Source organism: Pholcus phalangioides, unplaced genomic scaffold (assembly GCF_987345545.1).
Source record: "Pholcus phalangioides strain wild (caught in Gottingen) unplaced genomic scaffold, Ppha-v1.0 ptg000009l_1, whole genome shotgun sequence".
Classification (NCBI taxonomy): domain Eukaryota; kingdom Metazoa; phylum Arthropoda; class Arachnida; order Araneae; family Pholcidae; genus Pholcus; species Pholcus phalangioides.
The window spans coordinates 43798277-43818296 of record NW_028301602.1 but is presented as its reverse complement, the minus strand read 5'-3'; the positions used below and the strand labels follow the sequence as shown (position 1 = coordinate 43818296).

General features: G+C 33.2%; 1 protein-coding gene across 2 annotated transcripts; it reads right to left on the bottom strand.

Moving 5' to 3' along the window:
- Window positions 1-248: 248 nt before the first annotated feature.
- On the bottom strand, window positions 249-19306 carry Atg18a (Autophagy-related 18a). 2 transcript variants are annotated; one of them, XM_089236264.1, is made up of 12 exons: window positions 18986-19306; window positions 15107-15189; window positions 13503-13669; window positions 11783-11977; window positions 8211-8303; window positions 7973-8043; window positions 7429-7536; window positions 6954-7121; window positions 5816-5923; window positions 4788-4921; window positions 3718-3774; window positions 249-2250 (listed from the first exon to the last, which is right to left on the bottom strand). In XM_089236264.1, exons 1-12 carry the CDS (start codon window positions 19051-19053, stop codon window positions 2081-2083), a joined length of 1422 nt encoding a protein of 473 aa, XP_089092390.1. In that variant the 5' UTR covers window positions 19054-19306; the 3' UTR covers window positions 249-2080. The 2 variants fall into 2 exon arrangements, with proteins under 2 accessions (XP_089092390.1, XP_089092389.1); XM_089236263.1 differs by lacking the exon at window positions 18986-19306 and adding an exon at window positions 18351-18458 and having other exon boundaries at window positions 1970-2250.
- Between the last annotated feature and the right edge of the window lie 714 nt (window positions 19307-20020).

The window sequence follows — 20020 nt, the reverse complement described above, 5'->3', positions numbered from 1 at the left end:
TTTGAGCAGTTCACCATCCACATCAACTACACTGTACGCAGTTCCACCTAAAAACATGGTTTTCCCACTGTGCAGGGCTGCGAGCATGGACCCAACTATAGATGTCAGGGGGGCATTGTTTACCCCTGCATTATAATAGGGTATATACAAAAATCAAATTTCATAAAATAACAGGAATACATAATAATGCCCATGTTATATCCAATTCCAAGGTGTAACAGGGTTCTAATGTACATCAATAAATAAATGATATCACACTAAGCATTTTGAATGGTTAAAAACATAAAAGATATGCATTTTCATTAAAAATCTCAATGGTTTTTTTCACATAGTATCTACTATTATGTAAAAGAATATACATCATTTGTTTACACATTGGTAAAAATGAATAAACTATTCAATATGAATCACACACAAAGATGCGCAAAAAGATTTCACTCTTTCTGAAGAAAAAAAAAAGAAAAATTGTGTGGGAAAAAAATTCTAATTTGGTGAACAATTAAAAAAAAAAACCCCATATTTTGGGTCTTATAATATTTTATCATTATAAATACTATATATAATTTTTTCCCCATGCCAACAAGATTAAAAATCTAGTTCATGGATAACTATAGTGTGTAACACAATAAAAAAATGGCACAAACTAATACTAACAAACTACTATTAAGTTTTTTCAACAATATTCTTAATTACAATAATTCTGAGCACTTTTTTTTTATTGTTGTTGTTTTCCATGATTATTGCCATTTTTATAAAACAAAATTCTGCAAGTATACATAGGTTGAATGACTTTTAAAGCATATTCAACAAATTAAAATATTCTTACGTCGTATTATATATATATATATAAAAAGAGCAAACAAACAAATACAGATGCTGTAATTCAGACCAAAAGATTTGAAATATCATTCAAAGGTGGCTTTTTTTACTGGCTATACTCCAAGAGGGTCATTATCAGTAAACTTTAAAATATGCATATACAACGTTACGGTAGATGTGATGAATCTAATGATTATGCACAATCACCAACTACTTTGACAAATTTTGTGAATTTGTCACATTTACTGGTGAGCTGCTACCCAGCTCCTACTGGTAAATATGACGAATTGTCAATCAATTATTTAAATTTTCCGGACATAATGCATAAACTTCAGTCTGGAATGATGAACTTGGTTAGTAACATTGCTTTTATGTTTGCACATGCTGATATATAAGAAGAAAGCCAACATTAACAAGGCCAGTAAAAAAAATTATTTTCTATCATCTTCACATCTTAATTTAGTTTTTATGGAAAAATATGTGCAATGCATGCACCACATACGGGCAAAACTGTTGAGGGATAAACTTAAAGTCACATTTCCATGTGATTTCTTTCATATTTATCAAACTAACTTCATTTGGGAATCATGCACAATCACCAGCAAGTGATAAATGCAATGAAATTTATTTAACTTACTGAGACTGTTGGTGATTATGCATAATTTACAAATTTATCACATTTACTGTAATGGATACATTGATATGGTTTTGTCAAAACAAACATCAATGGCGACCCAATGAGCAGTGAATGAAGTGAGCTTTGAAGAGAGTGTAATAATTGCTTAGGTGTCTAAAATTGTGTAGGAAGGACAGTTATTGTAATTAAATTTTTTTCCCTTAGTAAAAGTAATTATGCTAGACATTTCAAATCAATAGCAAATGTTTTTAAAGGCAAATTTTCAAAAGTATTTTGCAAAATAATTTTTTTTCTTCCACTAGACAAGCACAGCAGAGACAAGAAAAGTTATTTACCTTAATTTTCTGTCAGAATTATCAGTTCATTCCCATTAATGAAACGATATTTATCATCCTTCCATAATATTTAATTAAGCTCTTTTTTGATAATGTGTGATAGCACAGACAGAAAATTGTGAATTTTTTCCCCCTCATAATTAGGTGAAGATGATTATTCATCTATAAAAATGTTATTACCATGCTCGACACTCAAGGTATCCATCCACAAAAGCCAGGTTTCTATATTCACCAAGTCATCAGGTTCAAAAATAGGGGAAAAAATGCATCTGTACAAATCGTCCATCGTTTAAGATGCAAATGGTGATAAACCAGCAGTTTTCTTCTTGGATTTGACCTCAGTTCCTGAGTTAGGTGGTGGATATTCCTCATTGAAACCTGCTTCATTTTCACATCCTGAGCTTGGGGGTATAGAAGTACGTGCAACATCTGCAGAGTCAGCACGATCACCTGATGGATCTACCATGAAAAGAAACTTCAATTATAATTTTTCAATTGCATACTTCCAAAAAGAAATGGGCAATAGAGGAAAATACAGTTGGCAAACTGAAATCACAATGTTCTTTCAGAAAACATCGCCAACAATCACTGCACCCTCTTTTACATTCCCTTCTACCTCTGTGTCACAATGCTCTTCTCATGATATTCAATAAAGGAGATATAAAAAAATGATGAAACTGATTCTATGGTTTCAGTTATTCGCAGTCACCCCCGGAACATAATCCCTGCAAATATGGGTGGGCCGACTGTAGTAAACGAGATTGATCAAAGCATAATGAAGCAATAGTTAGTATGACTAAAATTAATAACTTCTCTATAATTGGTATCTGAAGCACTGCTATACTGCAGAAATGCTAGAAAAACTATTTACATCACATAGTTGATATTCATTATAACAAGTATGTGTTCTAGTGACAGTTCTATTACCACAACTGGTATGATAAATCCCCTATGTTTTCATAACAATTTAGCAACTATATATTTTCTTTTTGATATAATGACCACCAGATACACTGTTAGCTTTTGATGGAACTATGGTGGTCAGTAAAATAAGCGTTGACTGTATTAAAGGAAATAGACCTTTTCCGAGTATGGTGAGGTTAAGAAAGAAAAGTCACCTGGTGCCTGCTGGGAATCAAACCTAGGTTCTCTTACAAACTGGGTAAGAGTGCTAGCATATATAATACTGGAGACAGGATTGTACCTTCCATACTTCATATTGACTATATTAATTAATTTGAGAACACTAATTGAAGGCCAATAATGGTCAGAACAAATGGCACATTGGTTTTGATGAAACTTTCAAATTACTTGTAATCTATTTTCTAAAACCTCAGGCAAACTAAACCTCCTTTAGGAAGTTTTCCAGAAATTTTCTTTCCCCCTGTCAATATCTAGAAAACACATTCAGTTGATTTGAATTAAAAAAAAAAAGCATTGTCTCTGCAATAAATATATCTCTCGCAAAATTAATTTTATTATTTCAATCATTTTTTTCACAAATGATTTGAAACTGCAAATAGAAGATGGCATGCATATGTAGCTTCGATGCTAAAAAATAAATCATACTGCTAATCTTATCCAAGTTACTAGAGAAAAACACTATATATATAAAAAAAAATTGGAGATATAAAGGCTGGCTGAATCAGATAAATGACACTTGATTATAATGCCACACTATGAAAATGTACCAAAAAAAAAAAAAAAAAAAAAAAATCTAAAAACTATAAACATATTCAAATTAAATGTAACAGAATTTCTCTTTAAAACAAATATAAATTAAAATTTTTTTTTATTTTATTTTTTATACATGCAAAATATATAATGAAAGAAAAAAAGATACAATATGTTAGAATAATGCACTTTTTTAATGTTAGTTCAAAAATTCATGCGCATGCAATCTTTAAGCAAAACACTATCCTATACCTTGTGAGGAACATGTTTCTGCACCACGAACCACAGCTGCATAACTGGCTCCTCCACCTTTAGGTTGATAAGGGAAATAATTAAAAATATGAGAGTTAAACCTGAATGAGATAGCATAGGTAGTCTAGCAAAATGCTAAAAGATTTGAAGATAGACTAATTATATTCAAACATTTGAATTGGTAGTCTTCTTATTGAGTAGAGTGGAATTGGGTGGCTAAGTTAAAACTGAACATACTATACTGTTTTAAAAGGAGGGGACATCGTAAATTTTGTATTTAAAAAAAATCCACGAAATGAGGGAATGTGTACAAAATGTTAATATCTAAATGCATATTTTTGGTACTCACAAGGTTGTGCTTCAAAAGAAAAATATATAAATAATGTACACTGTTAGAAAAATTCAGTTAATTTGAAAATTATCAATTTAAAGTATGCACACATATAGAAAATATATATTCACAGTAGAACCTCTTCAAGTCCATTTAACTGAGACCCAGGGTCAGCCTGATAAGAGGAAAATCTGGTATATTCAGGGAAATTGGAATTCAGCATCTTAGATGAAATTTGCAATGGAAATTAAAGCCTTGATATAACTGTGGATTATATTGTGATTATCATGATTATATTCTTTTTTATCCAGCATTGTTTATTTACAAAATATAAATCACAAAGACTCCTACAAAGAAGTTTATGCAAGATGCTACTGCTATCACAATCCATATTAATATACAATAGGAGGGAAAAAATGATAAATTTCTATAATTCAAATAACCTGTGTAAGGAATTGCACCAACAAAGTGAGGAAATATCAAAAGTGTGGCAATGGAAACAACAAGAGTAATTTTCCTGTGGGAAAAATCCAATTGCAAGTAGAGCCTGTGGTTTACTGCTAGTAAAGTTTTTGTGATTAAGATTTTTTGAGTACAAAGATTAAGACCTCTTTGTGATTAAGGCTGCAAGAATTTTCATAACTTTTTAAAGATAATACTTAAGTGTAAGCTACATAGAGTATGCGACAAAATTTCCCTAATGATAACAAAAAACTGATAGAAGAAAAAAACTATGAACCTGATTGGGCTGTTTTTTGGTTTGGTGTATGTTCAGGTGACACTGGATTATCACAAATATTAAGGTCAGACATGGCAGCAACAGCTTCATCGCTCTGTTTGGTGTCAATTTCAATGTCCTCAGAACCATTTATTCTGCAGGGCAAAATTACCACTTATTAATGAGCAGAGGAAAATTTTTACTTGAATTTTCATTTTTTGCATAGAAATTTACATTCAGTTTTAAAAGTATGACAATTTAGAAAAAGAAAAGAGAAATTTATAGAGGCAAGTAAATGCTGTAATAATAAATTTTTTTCTCCTTCTAAAATACGCAAAATGGAAGAAATTATTTACATTTTAGGTACAAGCTGTTAATTATGAAAAAAACACACCTCATCAAATCATATAAACTGGTTTTATAAAATGCTGAATGAGACTGGAACCTACACATTAGAACTGATTCCAAATGGCTAGACACAGCACTCTCCTGGCTTGAAATGATTTGAGCCCAAACTTTTACAATTAGAAACTACTATTCCAGTAGAGAACCAGATCATTTTGAAAATGATAAACCAAAAAACTGGTTTTATAAACTAGTGATGCATGTAATGTACTTTAAACATTTGTTAGCAAGTTGGCCCTTTAGAACTTGGAGAATTTTCAGCCCAAATACATTTTGTGGACCTCAATATAATTTTCTACAAGTTTTTCAAATGAATCTTTAATGTCTTTTTTTTTAAGGTGATCCTAACTACCAAAAATAACTCATTAACATAATCTCTTTCCAAGATAAAAATATCTATTATAAAATATCAAAATGAAAAATATCAAAATTCTTGTTAGAATATTTCTATATTCTGACACACACACACATATATATGAAACCACAGAAAATGAGCTACAGAAGAATCTACACAAATTGATCGCTCACTGTGCCAGAATTTCCTAGTCAAACTAGACAGGTAATGAACTTTAACTCTCTCAGTACTAAAAGCAATAAATTAATTAGCATAAGGATCAGGAATTTAGTAATACTGGAGTAAATACCTATGAGTCTTTATCAGAGTACAATCTCCTCCTTCAACTGGATCCAAGTTGTAGATATAAACGATACCATCACTGGCTACAACAACAACTCGAGGGATCCTCTGAATCCTGACAAATAGTAACAATAAACCTGTTTATATGTTATGACTCGTTTTTAGCACTAAGAGAAATATTCATGTACAAATTAAGTAAAAAAATGGATGCTGATTCCTGATTATTAACAACTTATGATTTTTAGGCATAAAATATTAGATCCATACACGCCAACCTTGGAATTAAGCCTCAGTAGTTTCAATGCTCTTCGCTGTGGGTGGGTGGGGGGGGGGGATGTTTCTGTAATTTCGTTTTCAAATGGCTTTTTTTTACAATTAAAATCAATTTTCTTCAACTTTAGAAAAATATAGTGAATATGACAATTTGATATCAAACTAGCAGGCTCAGGTTTTCTTATACTGGGAGCATTAAAAAATTAAAAGTGACAAACCTAGTTGGGAACCAAAGTAGACATTTCAAAAGTCATTGTTGCCGGACAGTTTTTGACCCTGTTGGGCATTTGCCCAGTTCTGATGAACTTTCAAAGCAGCCTATCATTTAAGTTAGAGCCTGTTTGGTACATATACAAAATTTGGCAACTGGATGGCAAAAGCATCAGACAGAGTAAAATGGAAAAATTTAGAGACCTTCATCCAGCTGTGGATTGAAAATGGTTGATGATGATGATACATAAATGTCAGGTTTTTCGTTTTACAATGCCATCTGTGAGTGAAATTTGAACTTTATTTAGCAAAAAGAACTCTAGGCCATGATAAGTTATTTTAGTTCAAACTGTACATCAACCTTTTCATGTCAATTGCTTGATTTGTTATTAATTTGATATTTGTTCTTGGCTTGATATTTATATTTTGGAAATGGGGTCTCTGTGTGATGTCATTTTGTACTTGATAAGATAATGGAATTCAAAAAAATCATTGAGCAAAAGAAGTTTCTAAAAAGAAACCACATTCCATATTTTATGGTAGAAATCCGTAGAAACTACAAAAACTCCATAGCAGTTGGCAAGTATGTAGATCAAAAAATAATATAATGTGCAATAAAAAAAACAATACTATTAACAAAATTAATATTAGAACCAGCTTACATGACTAATGAGCAAACATTTTTCATGCCAGAGAAAGGCAGATGCACTGTCGCAAAAGAACGTCCTTGGATGAACATGTCAGCAACTTGGCATGGAAGATACGTTGCAGAGTTCATAAAGGCTTTACCAAGATAACCTATCCAACTCTGAGGTTCCTCTGAAGGTTTGCTGCAAAAGAAAAACCACAAAAATTTCAGTTTTTGAAACGATGAATATGATTTTAAATTTACATACATATAATAAAGCAGATATTAAAATTTACATACATATAATAAAGCAGATATTAAAATTTACATACATATAATAAAGCAGATATTAAAATTTACATACATATAATAAAGCAGATATTAAAATCTACATACATATAATAAAGCAGATATTAAAATTTACATACATATAATAAAGCAGATATTAAAATTTATGAGAAATTAAAATCTACGAAAAACTTGATTTATATCAAATCTTCTTAACTCACATATCCTTATTTTCTTCCAGCCTGAATATGTGAACAGTTTCTGTGTTGCTGGATGCACTAAGGAAGACTGAATCTTCACTGAATGACAACGAATATATACTGACACATCTACGAAACGAAACGAAAAATGAAAAAAATATATACAGTGCTACATTTCTACAAAGCATTAGTTCATATAATTGCACTTGATGTGATAACACAGGGTTCCCAGTAAAATCTGCTTGATTATTTTCCTGACAAAAATGTAAAAATTTCTTTGACTTTCCCTTACCAAAACTTTGGAATTTAAATTTTGTTTTTTTTGTTTGGTTTTTCCTTACTTTTATCAAATATTTGCACTTTTCCCTGACTTTGGCTATGTAAACCTGACCATTTTTCATTTCCCTGACTTTTTAGATACTGGGACGTAATAATAATTCTGTAAGATGTTTGGCAGCCTCTATCTCACTTGAAGAAATAAATAGACAGTCTAAGTGTAGCAGTATAGAGACAGTATAGAAAAGTCCTTAAAGGCATGATATTGAATGACTCAAAAATTACATACCTTTTGACACCTCTTCGAAATTCATAAAGCTTGGTGCCATCTGTAACATTGAACACTCTAATAACAGTCCCCTGGTCAATAAAAATTAAAAATGTTCTCACAAAATGACAGTAAATCCATTCGTACTAAATAAACGAAATGAGCAAACAATAAAATCAGACTATAACCCTGAATAAAGTTCTAGCATGACAGAAAAACAAAAATATCTCATGCTTAAAGGATATTGATGATAACTTACTTTTTCAGACGCTGTGGCTAACTTTGTGCCAGTTGGATCAAACGCCATTGCAGCTAATGGGTTATCATGGGCTGGTATCATGGACTTGGCTTGCTGAAAATTCAGTCAATTTTTTTAATGTGATAGTTTATAATATATGATTGAATCATTTCGTTAAAAGCTTTTATTCTTTTTGCTTCTGAAAAGATTCAATTACTACATAAATTAAAATTAGACATGAACATTTTCAATCACTGGACAATGTTGCTATTTATTATTTTTGCCAGTTTCTCAAAAAGTCAAAAGAAAGATAGTTGAGACAATGAATGAATGAATGAGATAGTTGAGACAGAGTTTTTATATATTTCTCACATCGAATTACAGTAGAACCTCATTATATCAGGCTAACAGGGGGCTGAAGGTTGTCGATTTTAATGAAAGTCTGGTTTAAAACAAATAATTCTTATAGAAGTGTATTGCAATATAGGGTGCACATCAGGGGTGGCCAACCTACAGCATACATGTCGCTTTCAGTAATTTTTCATTTTTTCAAAGGTTCTGCTAGCATAACTGGCAAAAAGTTTTACTCGTTATTAAATCACCCTACTTATGAAGTCATTTTTACTCACTGTCTAGAAGTGACATTCTACAGAGGTGTGATGATATAATTTTTAGCCTGTTTTACGAGGTGCTTTTGCATGAGTACAAATTATAATAGAGCAAAAAAAGGGGGGGATACACATATTACAAATTAGTACATGTCTCAAAGCAAAATTATACTCATGAACATCAACTATTGAATGAACCCACAATATGTTCTAAAGTTCATTAGACATCAGCACAATTTGAACAATATGCACGCTTGACAGTGACAGCAACATATTTCCCACAAAATGGTTTCTAGCATCTGTCGCAGCTGTCAGAAATCTTATTCTGTCTCTTGCACAGTTGGCGAATTGGAGGGCATTTGTTGCGCACAGCACCCCAGCAGAAGAAGAAATCCTTGGTATGAATCTGTGGAGCTTGACGATTCCTTGAAAACCACGCATGAATTGAGTGTGACAATATCAAGGACATTGTAAAATACATGAATAATTCACCTGTGAGTTTCACATTTTGTAGTGCATTTCCTTAGTGTCTCATCTGCTATATCTATGCCACATTTAGTGCTATTGTAATAAAAGGCAGTGTTCAGCTTTTTTTTTGTGCTGTCATTTGCAGACACATTCGTGTGCAAGGTACTAAGAATTCTGACATCTTTTTGCTCTTGCACCTATATATCGTGTGTTGTTTACATTTCTCAGTGCAATAGGACAATATGGTGGTGTTGATGTGTCACATGCAATTTTGGTTTCTTCACAGAAGGTTCATCTACAAGTTTCACAGAAGTAAAATAGTTGTGACAGTGTGTAAGGACTTTACATTGCGAGTTGATTGGTTTCTCTTTATCTTTGTTCAAACAAGGAGAGCCATTCAAGACATTTGTGGATATCACAACAGTTGCTAACTAGAACTTCATGTCAAACTCGTCCTGCTTATTTGCCATGTTTTTGATAAATTAGCGTTATCTACATAAAAACAATTGCTCATCAACTGCTATTTTTTGTCCAGGACTATGTGTTAATAACAGGATGTGCTAATAATATAATAACAGGTTTCCAGTCAGCTTGTACCAAATGTCTGAAGTTAGAGCAAATATGTTAGTAGCCAGGCACTCAGCTCTGCTGCTTCGGACATCAAGTCTAAGATACCACATGATTTCACGATATCAATTGCATGGCATTGTTTCTTTGAACACAGGTGATTCCCCAATATGTGTTTCACAAATCATCTACAGATATTTACTTTAAAATCAATCATTTTTCTTATGGGGGTCAAAATGACCCTTGTTGGCTGTTCTATGTATTTCTATGATTACTTAATTTAATAATTAACATCGAAGTACAAAACTTTGTCATAGTATTTCCTGAAGTAAATACTGTGACTGAAGTAATACTTTTAAGAAAAGTCAGCAAAAATCAGCTTTGATATTATATTGTGTGTTGAGATAACACTGGAAATCGGAAAAAGGGTAAAAAAAAAATGAGCCTAACAGTGCTTTTAGTGTTAAAATATGTGTGAGATCTGTTCAGTGCATTTCTGTTTGGTTTTTGATTTTTGGGCACAGTTGTAAGACATTTCATGTGTACAAGATTCAGAATTGTCCACATGCGGATGGGGGGAATAAATTCTCTTTATTGGGGAAGAGGGCCAAAGCAGCGTGAGCTCTAAGGTTTCGGTGTCTATGGCCAACATTATATAGGTAAGCTGAAATTCTACTGATATGTGTAGGCTACATACACAATCTGCATTGCGATAATCGAATTTATGACTCAAAAATAAAAACAATTTAGAACTCAAATTCAAAGAGTTGCATGCACATTGAAAATATTTTCAATTCTGGCACAGCTTGGAAAAAGGTTGGCTACCCATGGTATACATCAATTAAAAAAAGTACACTAATTATCTATAAAAGTGACCATTATACATAGCAAATAAAAACAGCTTTCAACATAGGTGGAATACAAAAAGATGTGTATGTGTACACTGCATAAATCTCAATTTTTTTACCTAGCGAGCGGTACGAGTCATGCAGCGCATCCATGATCAATGCTGAATCACTTGCTTAGAAATGCTTTTTAAACAAATTAATACTTTACAAATTTTTTTAACTCATCAGATAAAAACAAGCATTCTTTATCATTATTATAATTTTTTTAACTGTCCATTATAAGTGAAATTGATTATAATGAGGTTCTACTGTATTTACCATGAACACTGAATGCAACGTTTAAAGATTTAATCAAATGAAATGATTACAATATGGTATTTTTCATTAAAGCCATACCATTTGATTTTGTTTGTTTGAGCAAATTTCCTTGGAGCAAGACTGTGCCAGTAAGTTGGCTTCTTTCCTGGTGATAATTGTCTTAATAATCAATTCTGCAACTATGTTTTTTTATCTGATCGAAGGTGTTTTCTTCTTACAATGGATTTCATAATTCCAGATTTGCCAACAGATAAATGAGCTACCTTGTTTCTTCAAGGAAGAAGTATTCTCCATAAAGAAAGACTGCTTTCAAATAACCATGTCATGAAATTGAAATGTCACTCAAGGCAAAATGGCTACGCAGCCTTCATACACACCAAGAACAAAAAGTTCTGGTCACATAGTTTGCCGGATCATGCACTGCTTTCATTATTGCCATGCAATTAATTTACTTGTCGTGTACAGAGGTAATGTCAATTTCCTTATGTAAACTACAGTACCTCTTTCAGATGAACCCCAAAAAAGGAGGGTGGGTGGGGGATAATCAAAATCAGGATAAAGGTGGGGGAAAGAAATGCCAAAATATCCCAAAATTTCACTGGAAATGCAAGGTGTGGCTTTAATGGAAAACATTCTACAATACATTCATAATGAAATTACGCAGTAACACAAAATTAAATTATTCTTTTAAATATAACAAAGTTAAGTTACTGAAGAACTGATGAATTGATTGGAATCAATATATCTGTACTATTTCTTCATTATATATATTTTTCATACATACCAGGTTAAAGGCATCAAATATCTGCACTTCACCAATCGAACTGCTACCAGGATAAGCGAGATAACAGTTTTCGTTGCTCACTGAGAGCACACATAGACCATTTGGATTTGGTGGAGTGTCTCTGATTGTGTGCAATACCTTCATGTCCCTGATGTTGTGAATGTACAAACTTTCTTCGAGACAGACTATTAGCCTCTGTAACAAAATGAACGATATGGAAAGCTTTTAACATAATGCTAAGACAGCATACAACATTATGGATTAAAAAACTGTGGAATAATGAATTTTTATGTATTTTCTTCAATTTAAAATTTAAAAAATAATGCGTATTTCACAATAGAAAATGAAAAAGAATGGTTTTACAACCTTCAATTTACAACCTTCAACTAGATACAAATACAAGACCACAATAGGCAAAATACCCAACGAAGTGGCTGAAAAAAGATGCCCATAACAAATATAAATGTCATATTGTATTTCTAAAATACAGCTCATTTAATTTGATTATTTTTATCACACTATGGTAATTTTCTGCACACGAGGGCTAATTAGACTGGGACCTACAATTTACTGCCGATTCCGAGAGAACGACAGTCTTTTTTATACTCACTATGAGGTTGTTAAGCTAACTCCTTGATGTGGGACTCCCTGTGGTAGCAATATTTTTCTATGGTCATGTCACAGTTTGTTGTACCCCTGCATCAGGAAAGTTTCTGACAAAGACGAACTGGGTATTAAACTCGCAACACCTCTAAATATCCTTTGGTACTCTAGATGAGTATCTTATCAACCTGGGCTACCGCCCCTCTCTAAAATACAACAACCCAATTAAAAGCGCAATTATAAAAACTATATATACATGATAAAATAGAAATTGTCGATAAAAATATTTACGATTGTCTTACCTAAGAATGATTAGCTTCAGTATACTCCAGTTTAATGTGTTTTTATTTCCCCCCTTCCCTTAGAAAATACATTTTGAAAACAAATTGCTACATGCGCATTTGAAACCTTAGTGTGAATATCAGGCCACTTTAACACATGAAAAACCTTAGGCACTGAAGGAAGGGGATTACAATCAATCCGTAGCAACTGCAGTAGGTTTGTAGAGACAGATGGTAGCAATACTTGAACACGTACAACAAACCATTCCAAAGAAGCAAACTTATCTCACATTAGGTTCACTACACATACATTCACATTCTAACATGTACTCATTCATTAGAAATTCCATAGAGGAATATGGATGAGGTGCATATGTGGGTTAGTAGTAGTGGTAGGCTTCTTGAGGGCCTCAGTGCATTGCATTGCTCAAAATTCTATGATACTGTTAAAATAACCCTGAAATAGTCTATTTAAGATCCTACTCGTCTCAAATAATGTATTAGAAAAGTACGCAGAAAATCAAAATACTTTTCGGAGGTTAATGATGAAAATTTTCTAGAAGAGATTCCTTGCCCCCCTGAAATAAAAAAAGTGTGATTGTCCCCAAAGCAATCTTGAGAAGAATTTCAAGGAAGGGGGGGGGGGGGGAGAGAAAGGGTGAACACTTCTGTGTTTTCTCTACTACAAGTAATATGGAAGATTATTTCAGTCTGCTGAAGGCTCCTCACAGAGCAATGCAAAACCATTTTCCTGGGGAAAGGGTCACGTGTACGCCCTGTGCCACCAAAAAAAAGCAGCTATAAATAACAGTCAATAATTGATAAAACTGACTCACAGCACGATTCAGTTTTACTGCCAATATCGTATTCGAGTAACTATAATTGCATATCTCTGATCCTTTTTTGAAATGGCACACTTTAAGCTTTCGAGGTGCAGAAATCGTAACCATGGCAACAAGACTAGAAGAAAAGAGACGCTCCACAATGCAGACATCGTCAGTGACTGTAATAAATTATTGGATAAAAATATAGAGAGAAATTAAATTACAAAGATAAAAATATTCAAATATTATCCTGCAATTACTAATGAAAATCACACAGACATGCTATAATTGATTGGAAATTTATTTACATTCACAAAACAGTACAGCAGAGCAGCTACATCTTTGGATTAGAAACTTTATATACAGTCAAATTCCATTTTAATGAACACTTTTGTCATCCCCCCAGATAAGTTGACATAGGAACAATGCAAAGACCTGGAATTCCTTTATAATGAAATTTTTCATTTTAACGAAGTGATTTCTCTAGTCTCTTGGAATTTGTTATAACAGGATTCAAGTGTATATACGACTGAGGCACATAATAAATATACTCCAGTATAAAAGCTTGTCATATCCTAAGTTGTAGAGTTCAGCAAAAAAACATCATATACTTGAATATTCAGAAGATGAATAAATACTTAATACTACTGTAAGTAGGGTGACCAGATTTCAATAAGATGAAACCAGGACTACCAGCCAATTCATGCCAAATATCACTCATTCACACACAAACATCACAATTCTTTTTACCAAATATTATCTATTGACAACCAAAAGTGTGACTAAATTACATTATACAGCAGGACCTCAATCAATCAAAGCATACGACCAGATCAAGTTTGAGTGGAGTCAGTTTTGGGGGGTGGAAATACTGATTGGGGGAGACAAACCTCTGCTGCTTTTTTCATTGGAAAATCAGCAAAGCCCACAGCTTTGAAACATGTCAGTGGTGTTTCAATGCTTATATATATTCAGTATTTTTTTTTTAATTCTGTCTTTTATTAAAATAATAAAAGGTGCCCCAAAATAGTTTGGGCTCCGAAAATCTTCAAGACGAGTGAGAGAAATAGAAATGTTGGTGCAATGGTGATCTTGTGATGCTCCAAAGCAGGCCATTTTATGAGAAACTCAAACTGGTGGGCTACTTCAAAGAAAGAACATCCAGCAGTATGAATGGGCGGGGTCATAATGATTGACAAAACCAATAGGCCATAGCCCACGAGTGAACATTTTTTATTTTTTGCTCGAAAGACAAAGTGTGTATGTAAAACCACTTGTAATAGTTCTCATCGAGGCTTTGATATACGTGTTATTCATACTGAAAGAACATTCTCTTATCAAATTTGAATTTCTTTAAAATTTTTGCTAATTTTTCAAAACCTTTGTAAACCGAGTTATTGTATATATAATCCAAGGTTTTGCTGTAGTGCAAAACACTCAAATGATAAACTGTGCGAGGGATAATGCAGTCAAACTTTATAAATGCTAAACATGCATTTGATACCGCCAAGGTTAATCATTTTTAAGAAATAACAAGAAATGTGGTCAACACAGAATATCCTTATAGTCTCTTTGGCTGTACTTGTATACAATTAATATCAATTTACTGCACTCACTGTTTTCATAGATGACCTCCAAGTCATCAAGCTGATTGAGAGAGTGTAGCCGGAAACCTTTCTTTGTTCCTACAGCAAGCGAACTGGAAAAAAAGATGTTCTTATTAATAACTCTGCAGTTTTCTTTTCAAGCATAGCAATTTTCTGCGTGCAAAATTTAAATATTTGATATGAATTGGATACTCATAACTAGGGCTCAGATTTCTATTCTTGACGCGATAGAGCATTTTTCACGATTTTTCAGTAATTTTGAGGCATTTTTCAGACTTTCAGAACTAGTCATATTTTCATATTTTACGATTATTTCACAGATTTCAGTAGAGCAACGAAGAGGGTAATTTTTCCCCAAGCTGACTCTTCAATAGCTTCATATCCCATATTGGCAATTTTCAAAGATATTAGCAATAATTGATAATTTTATTTACTTTTGACATCGTTTTCGGCAATGATTGGAGATTTTTCGGTGATATTAACAACTATTGAAAAATTTCTGTAAAATTTCCTGTTTTTTTCTGAAGGAAATATAGTCAGCCTATTTTTAAGCATATTTTTAAGTTTTCACGGCGTATTTTTTTAGGGTATAAATTAATTTTTTATGGAGCATATTCCGTCGGTTTTTAGGTCTTAAAAATTCTAGCTGTATTCATAACCAAGTCTGGACAAATCCCAGGTGCCAGATTACCATGGCGACTAAAAAATTGGTAAATTGTGCCTAATTTTTTTTTTGTTTGATAACTGAATGCAAGTCTCAGGACTCCAAAGTTTCCTGAAATTATTATTCAGACGCCAAGCATTCCCCCCCCCCTGCCCTGAAAAAAAAAAAAATCCAAAAAAGTGTATTCTTTGATTTCTACAAGACTTAGGAACCCCAGTAGAAATCAAAGAATACACTTTTTTGGGTAACTCTAACGTTAACTTTTCCAAGAAGAAAAAATCAAGTAAAATAATGAATATACATTGATATTGTGGCTGATGATGATTTGTTCCAGAATCACGTTTGTTAGCTGAAATCTTAACTGAAACATCATTTCACATAGGTTCCCATGGAAAATCGTTTGATTCATCGCAGGTTCAGTCCAAAATTTAAAAATAAGTTTTTTAAAACACAGAGGAACACTACAGAAAAACAAAAACTGATTTAAGCCTATAACGAACAGCTTCAAATCTGGATAAATGAGAATCTAGAGGAAGATAATAAATACTGGAGATATTTTTATTTTACACCAACGTACACTTGTCTACTAAATATAGTCTATCTCAGTGATTCACAATGTGGGCGTTGACACCCCCTGGGGGCGATGGAATGTTCCAGGGGTGGTAGAAGCTACAGGTATAACATAGGATCCTATGGGTTCGATTGCATTGGGGGACGATGGGAGGAAAAAATTCTGAAGACGGGGGGAGGGGGGGGGCGATAGGATGCAAAAGGTTGGGAAACTATGGTCTATCTACTAAAGAATGGATGTTGACAGAACCCAATCGAGTTTGCAGGCATTCATTTGTGATTTGGTCAGCTCATTTTTGTCTGATACATACAGAGAAAAAAGATGAGCTCCTAGACTGTTCAGTTTGATGCTCAGTCTCGCACTGAAAGAAAGTGCGCTCTGAAAACATAGGCTCCTTTTTTTTCAATGCATTTCCTATTAGAGAAATCTTTCATTTTACATGAAATGGTTCAAAAAGTTCAGAAAGAGAATTAAAGGTACATCTGGGGAAAACGATTTCGAGTTGCACATGAGTTAATCAGGCTTGAGTGAGAGTAATTCTGGTAAAAATGGACACTAAAATTCAGTGTTTGACACGGCTGTTTTATATTAGTACGTGCATCTATATCTAAAAAAATTTTTCATTAGCTGAGGCAGAAAAATCGTGGAAAAATCATTAGCCAAAAAATTTGTAAACTGAAAAAATTTGAATTTCTCATTTTTGCCGAGATATCACTGTATATAAAAATGTATTAGCCCATGACTGGGGATGTGCTGTTTCAGTAAGAGTTTTATAACTGATACAAAATTTTTTAATTAAAACAATGATTAATAATTTCATTAATATCCTGACTTACGTCAATCTACATTTACGTTGCCTCACCCTTAAGTTTTTTTTATCACAATTAAATGCAATTTGAGCAAATTTTGAAGGCTCTCAATGTGTTTTTAGAATGGGAATGTTAGCCTATGAGAGTCGTATGGAAAAGGGAAACATGACTTTATTTTACCTTTAACAATTTTTTAAAATCGCTTATGTATGGATATGTACCTGTAGGTATATTGTTGAACAGTTCTATTTTAATATTCATCACATACAAATTCATAAAATGTTTAGATCTGCAATTTTTCCAATGAAAAGTTTTTGTATTGAGAATAATTCCGGTGAATATTTAGTGAAACTGTTAAAAATATGAATTCTACTCTTACTTAAAACATTTCAATCTATCTTTCAAGACTACTTCTTCCTAAAAAATTTTAGAAATCATTCACACCTATCTGTGGCTTTTGTGGTAAATTAACAGGACTCTTAAACCGGGATCTTTTGCGGCCCCCAGGCTAGACTTCGATAGTGTGGAAAAAATAGAGACGATAATAGTCGTTTCAAGACCCCTGGGCTCTTTCAGCCCTACCTTTGAGAAGACCACATCCACAAGTTGAGTTTTCAGATTCTGAACACAGGAAAAATGGAAAGTAACCCTACCCAAAGGTGTAAGGGAGAATCTTCGACACATATCAATCCACAAACAAATGACAGATATTATGAAACAAAATTGAAATGAAACACATGAGAGCAATGCTATAGATTTTTAAAATTAATCAACATACGGGTGATTTCTAGAAATGAGTTCGGATGCCGCAGTATAAATTGTAGCCAACTTAAGTGGGATTTGGTCATCGTGTCAAGTCAGAGAGGGTTTTCCCCCATTGAATTTTGTATTGTGCCAACCATGGAAATAATAAATGTTGAGTTACAGGGAAGTTGAGTTATCAAGGTTGCACTGTACTTAACCCTACAATACTAAGTAAAATAAAAAAAACTGATAAAAACTGCATGTTAACTGCCTACACGTCTACGTTTCCGAGGTCTACAGTTAGTATTCTAGGTTTAAAAAAAGGAGGAATCGCATCGCACGAAATAAGCTACTATCACCGCAGGACTCTACCCTCCACAAAAGAAAAAGAAACAATGTCGCAATTTTTCAGATTTTTGACAATTCAATTGATAGATCAAACGCAAGTAATTAGATCGAACTTACTTTTTACGCTGCTCAATGTGGATCGTTAATGCCATCGCCATAGAAGAGGCTGATGATGATTCAACATGACTAAAGAGATTTAACATTGTGCCAAGCATTTGCTTATTATTAAAAAAAAAAATGATACGAATATATAATGATTCAAAAAAAGAATTATTGTAATGCTCTCGCGATCAAGGACTAGATAAATTATTCCTTTTTTTTTTTCTGCAAGAATGATTAGCATCAAGGTTATGACAAATCAACCACTGATTTTTCGCAAGAGAAACTAAATACAAAACTAAATAAATTCAAAATTTAAATAAATTTGAAGTAATTTATCAATCTAATGGAATCTATATCAAATTTAAATATGATGATGAGACGGAATAAATTTTTTTTATCGCAATTTCCGAAACAAAAAAAGAAATTCTGGTTGATTTTTCTTCTTCTTCCGTCTTGTGTGACGTGAAAGTTGCACAATAATTTGCTTTATACTCTTACAGTAACCAGAATACCTTGACACAATATCCTTAATATTATTACGTCGAGAAGAGGAGGAGGAGGAGAAAAGAAGTGAACCTGTCACAACTGCAGTATTTACAAACAAAAACAAACAACAACAACAAAAGAAGGGCAGCTTTTTTAGCGCTTACGTGCAATCTTGGTTGAAGTTGACGAAGAGTACGTTTGATGATTCATCGCCAGAATCCAGAAGATTCATCACTACCAATTCCGAAATTTATTTACAAGAAGACAAACGACACTCACACCTTCACACTTTCCGGAAAAAAAAAAAAATAAATTTTTATATTCCAGGCCCCAAAAATAAAATTTTCTCTTTCAGACGACAAATCGGGTTGAAAAAAAAAGAAAAAAAAAAGTGATCAAGAGTTGGTGTGCTACTGTTGTTGTTATTTCTGCTGCCATTACATCAGCTAAAACACGGCGGAAGTGCTCATCTGCGCATGCTCGTCTACACTACGTCATTTTTTTGATTCCTCCACTGGCAGAGACCACGCCAAAAAAGCTATAAAGTTTTGTTGTTTACAAATGTGAACCGCCCTCAGTGATACTATTTTTACTAGGGCTGCCGTATCAAAAAAAGACCACAGATTGTGCCAAAAGCAGCCAAATGCGTGAAAAGTTTTTCAATGGCAAGAGGGGTGATTTTTTTAAAACGAAATTCACACATAACTTTTCTGATCATGGATTCTACATTATCTTAACTTTTCTAAGCAGAAAATGAGCTAAAAATATCACGTGTGTGAAAAATAAAGAAAACTGCCTAATTAGCTCACAAACGAATCAGTCTTAACGTATCACGGTTACGAAAACTAAGAAAAAAGATTTTTCGTAACCGTGAATTTCGTGTTTCAATTTTTTTAACCCCCATCACCACAAGGGTGGGGCTGACACGGCTCCAGAACGGGGGCAAGGGACAATTTTATATATATGTGTGTATATATATATATATATATATATATATATATATTTTTTTTTTGTATTTCTCACTCGGTAAATTCACTTTGGAGGGTCGGAGAAAAGGGGGTTCCGTGGAAGGAGCGTCAAAGGTTTCACCTAGGGGCTCTGCTGCCAGATGTGGGGAGGCGGAAGCCAGAAATGTCGTTCGGAGGGAGACCACTCGCATTCCACGGGGGGGGGGGGTAGGGAGGAGAGGACTAAAGTGA

Bases quoted from the DNA above. Each gene is read 5' to 3' on its own strand.
- Atg18a (XM_089236263.1), bottom strand. From the start codon at position 18,448: ATGCTTGGCACAATGTTAAATCTCTTTAGTCATGTTGAATCATCATCA. The intron at 13,670-15,106 runs GTGAGTGCAGTA...AATTTATTACAG, and splicing joins GGAGGTCATCTATGAAAACA to TCACTGACGATGTCTGCATT. The intron at 8,304-11,782 runs GTATGTATGAAA...CTGAATTTTCAG, and splicing joins TATTTGATGCCTTTAACCTG to CAAGCCAAGTCCATGATACC.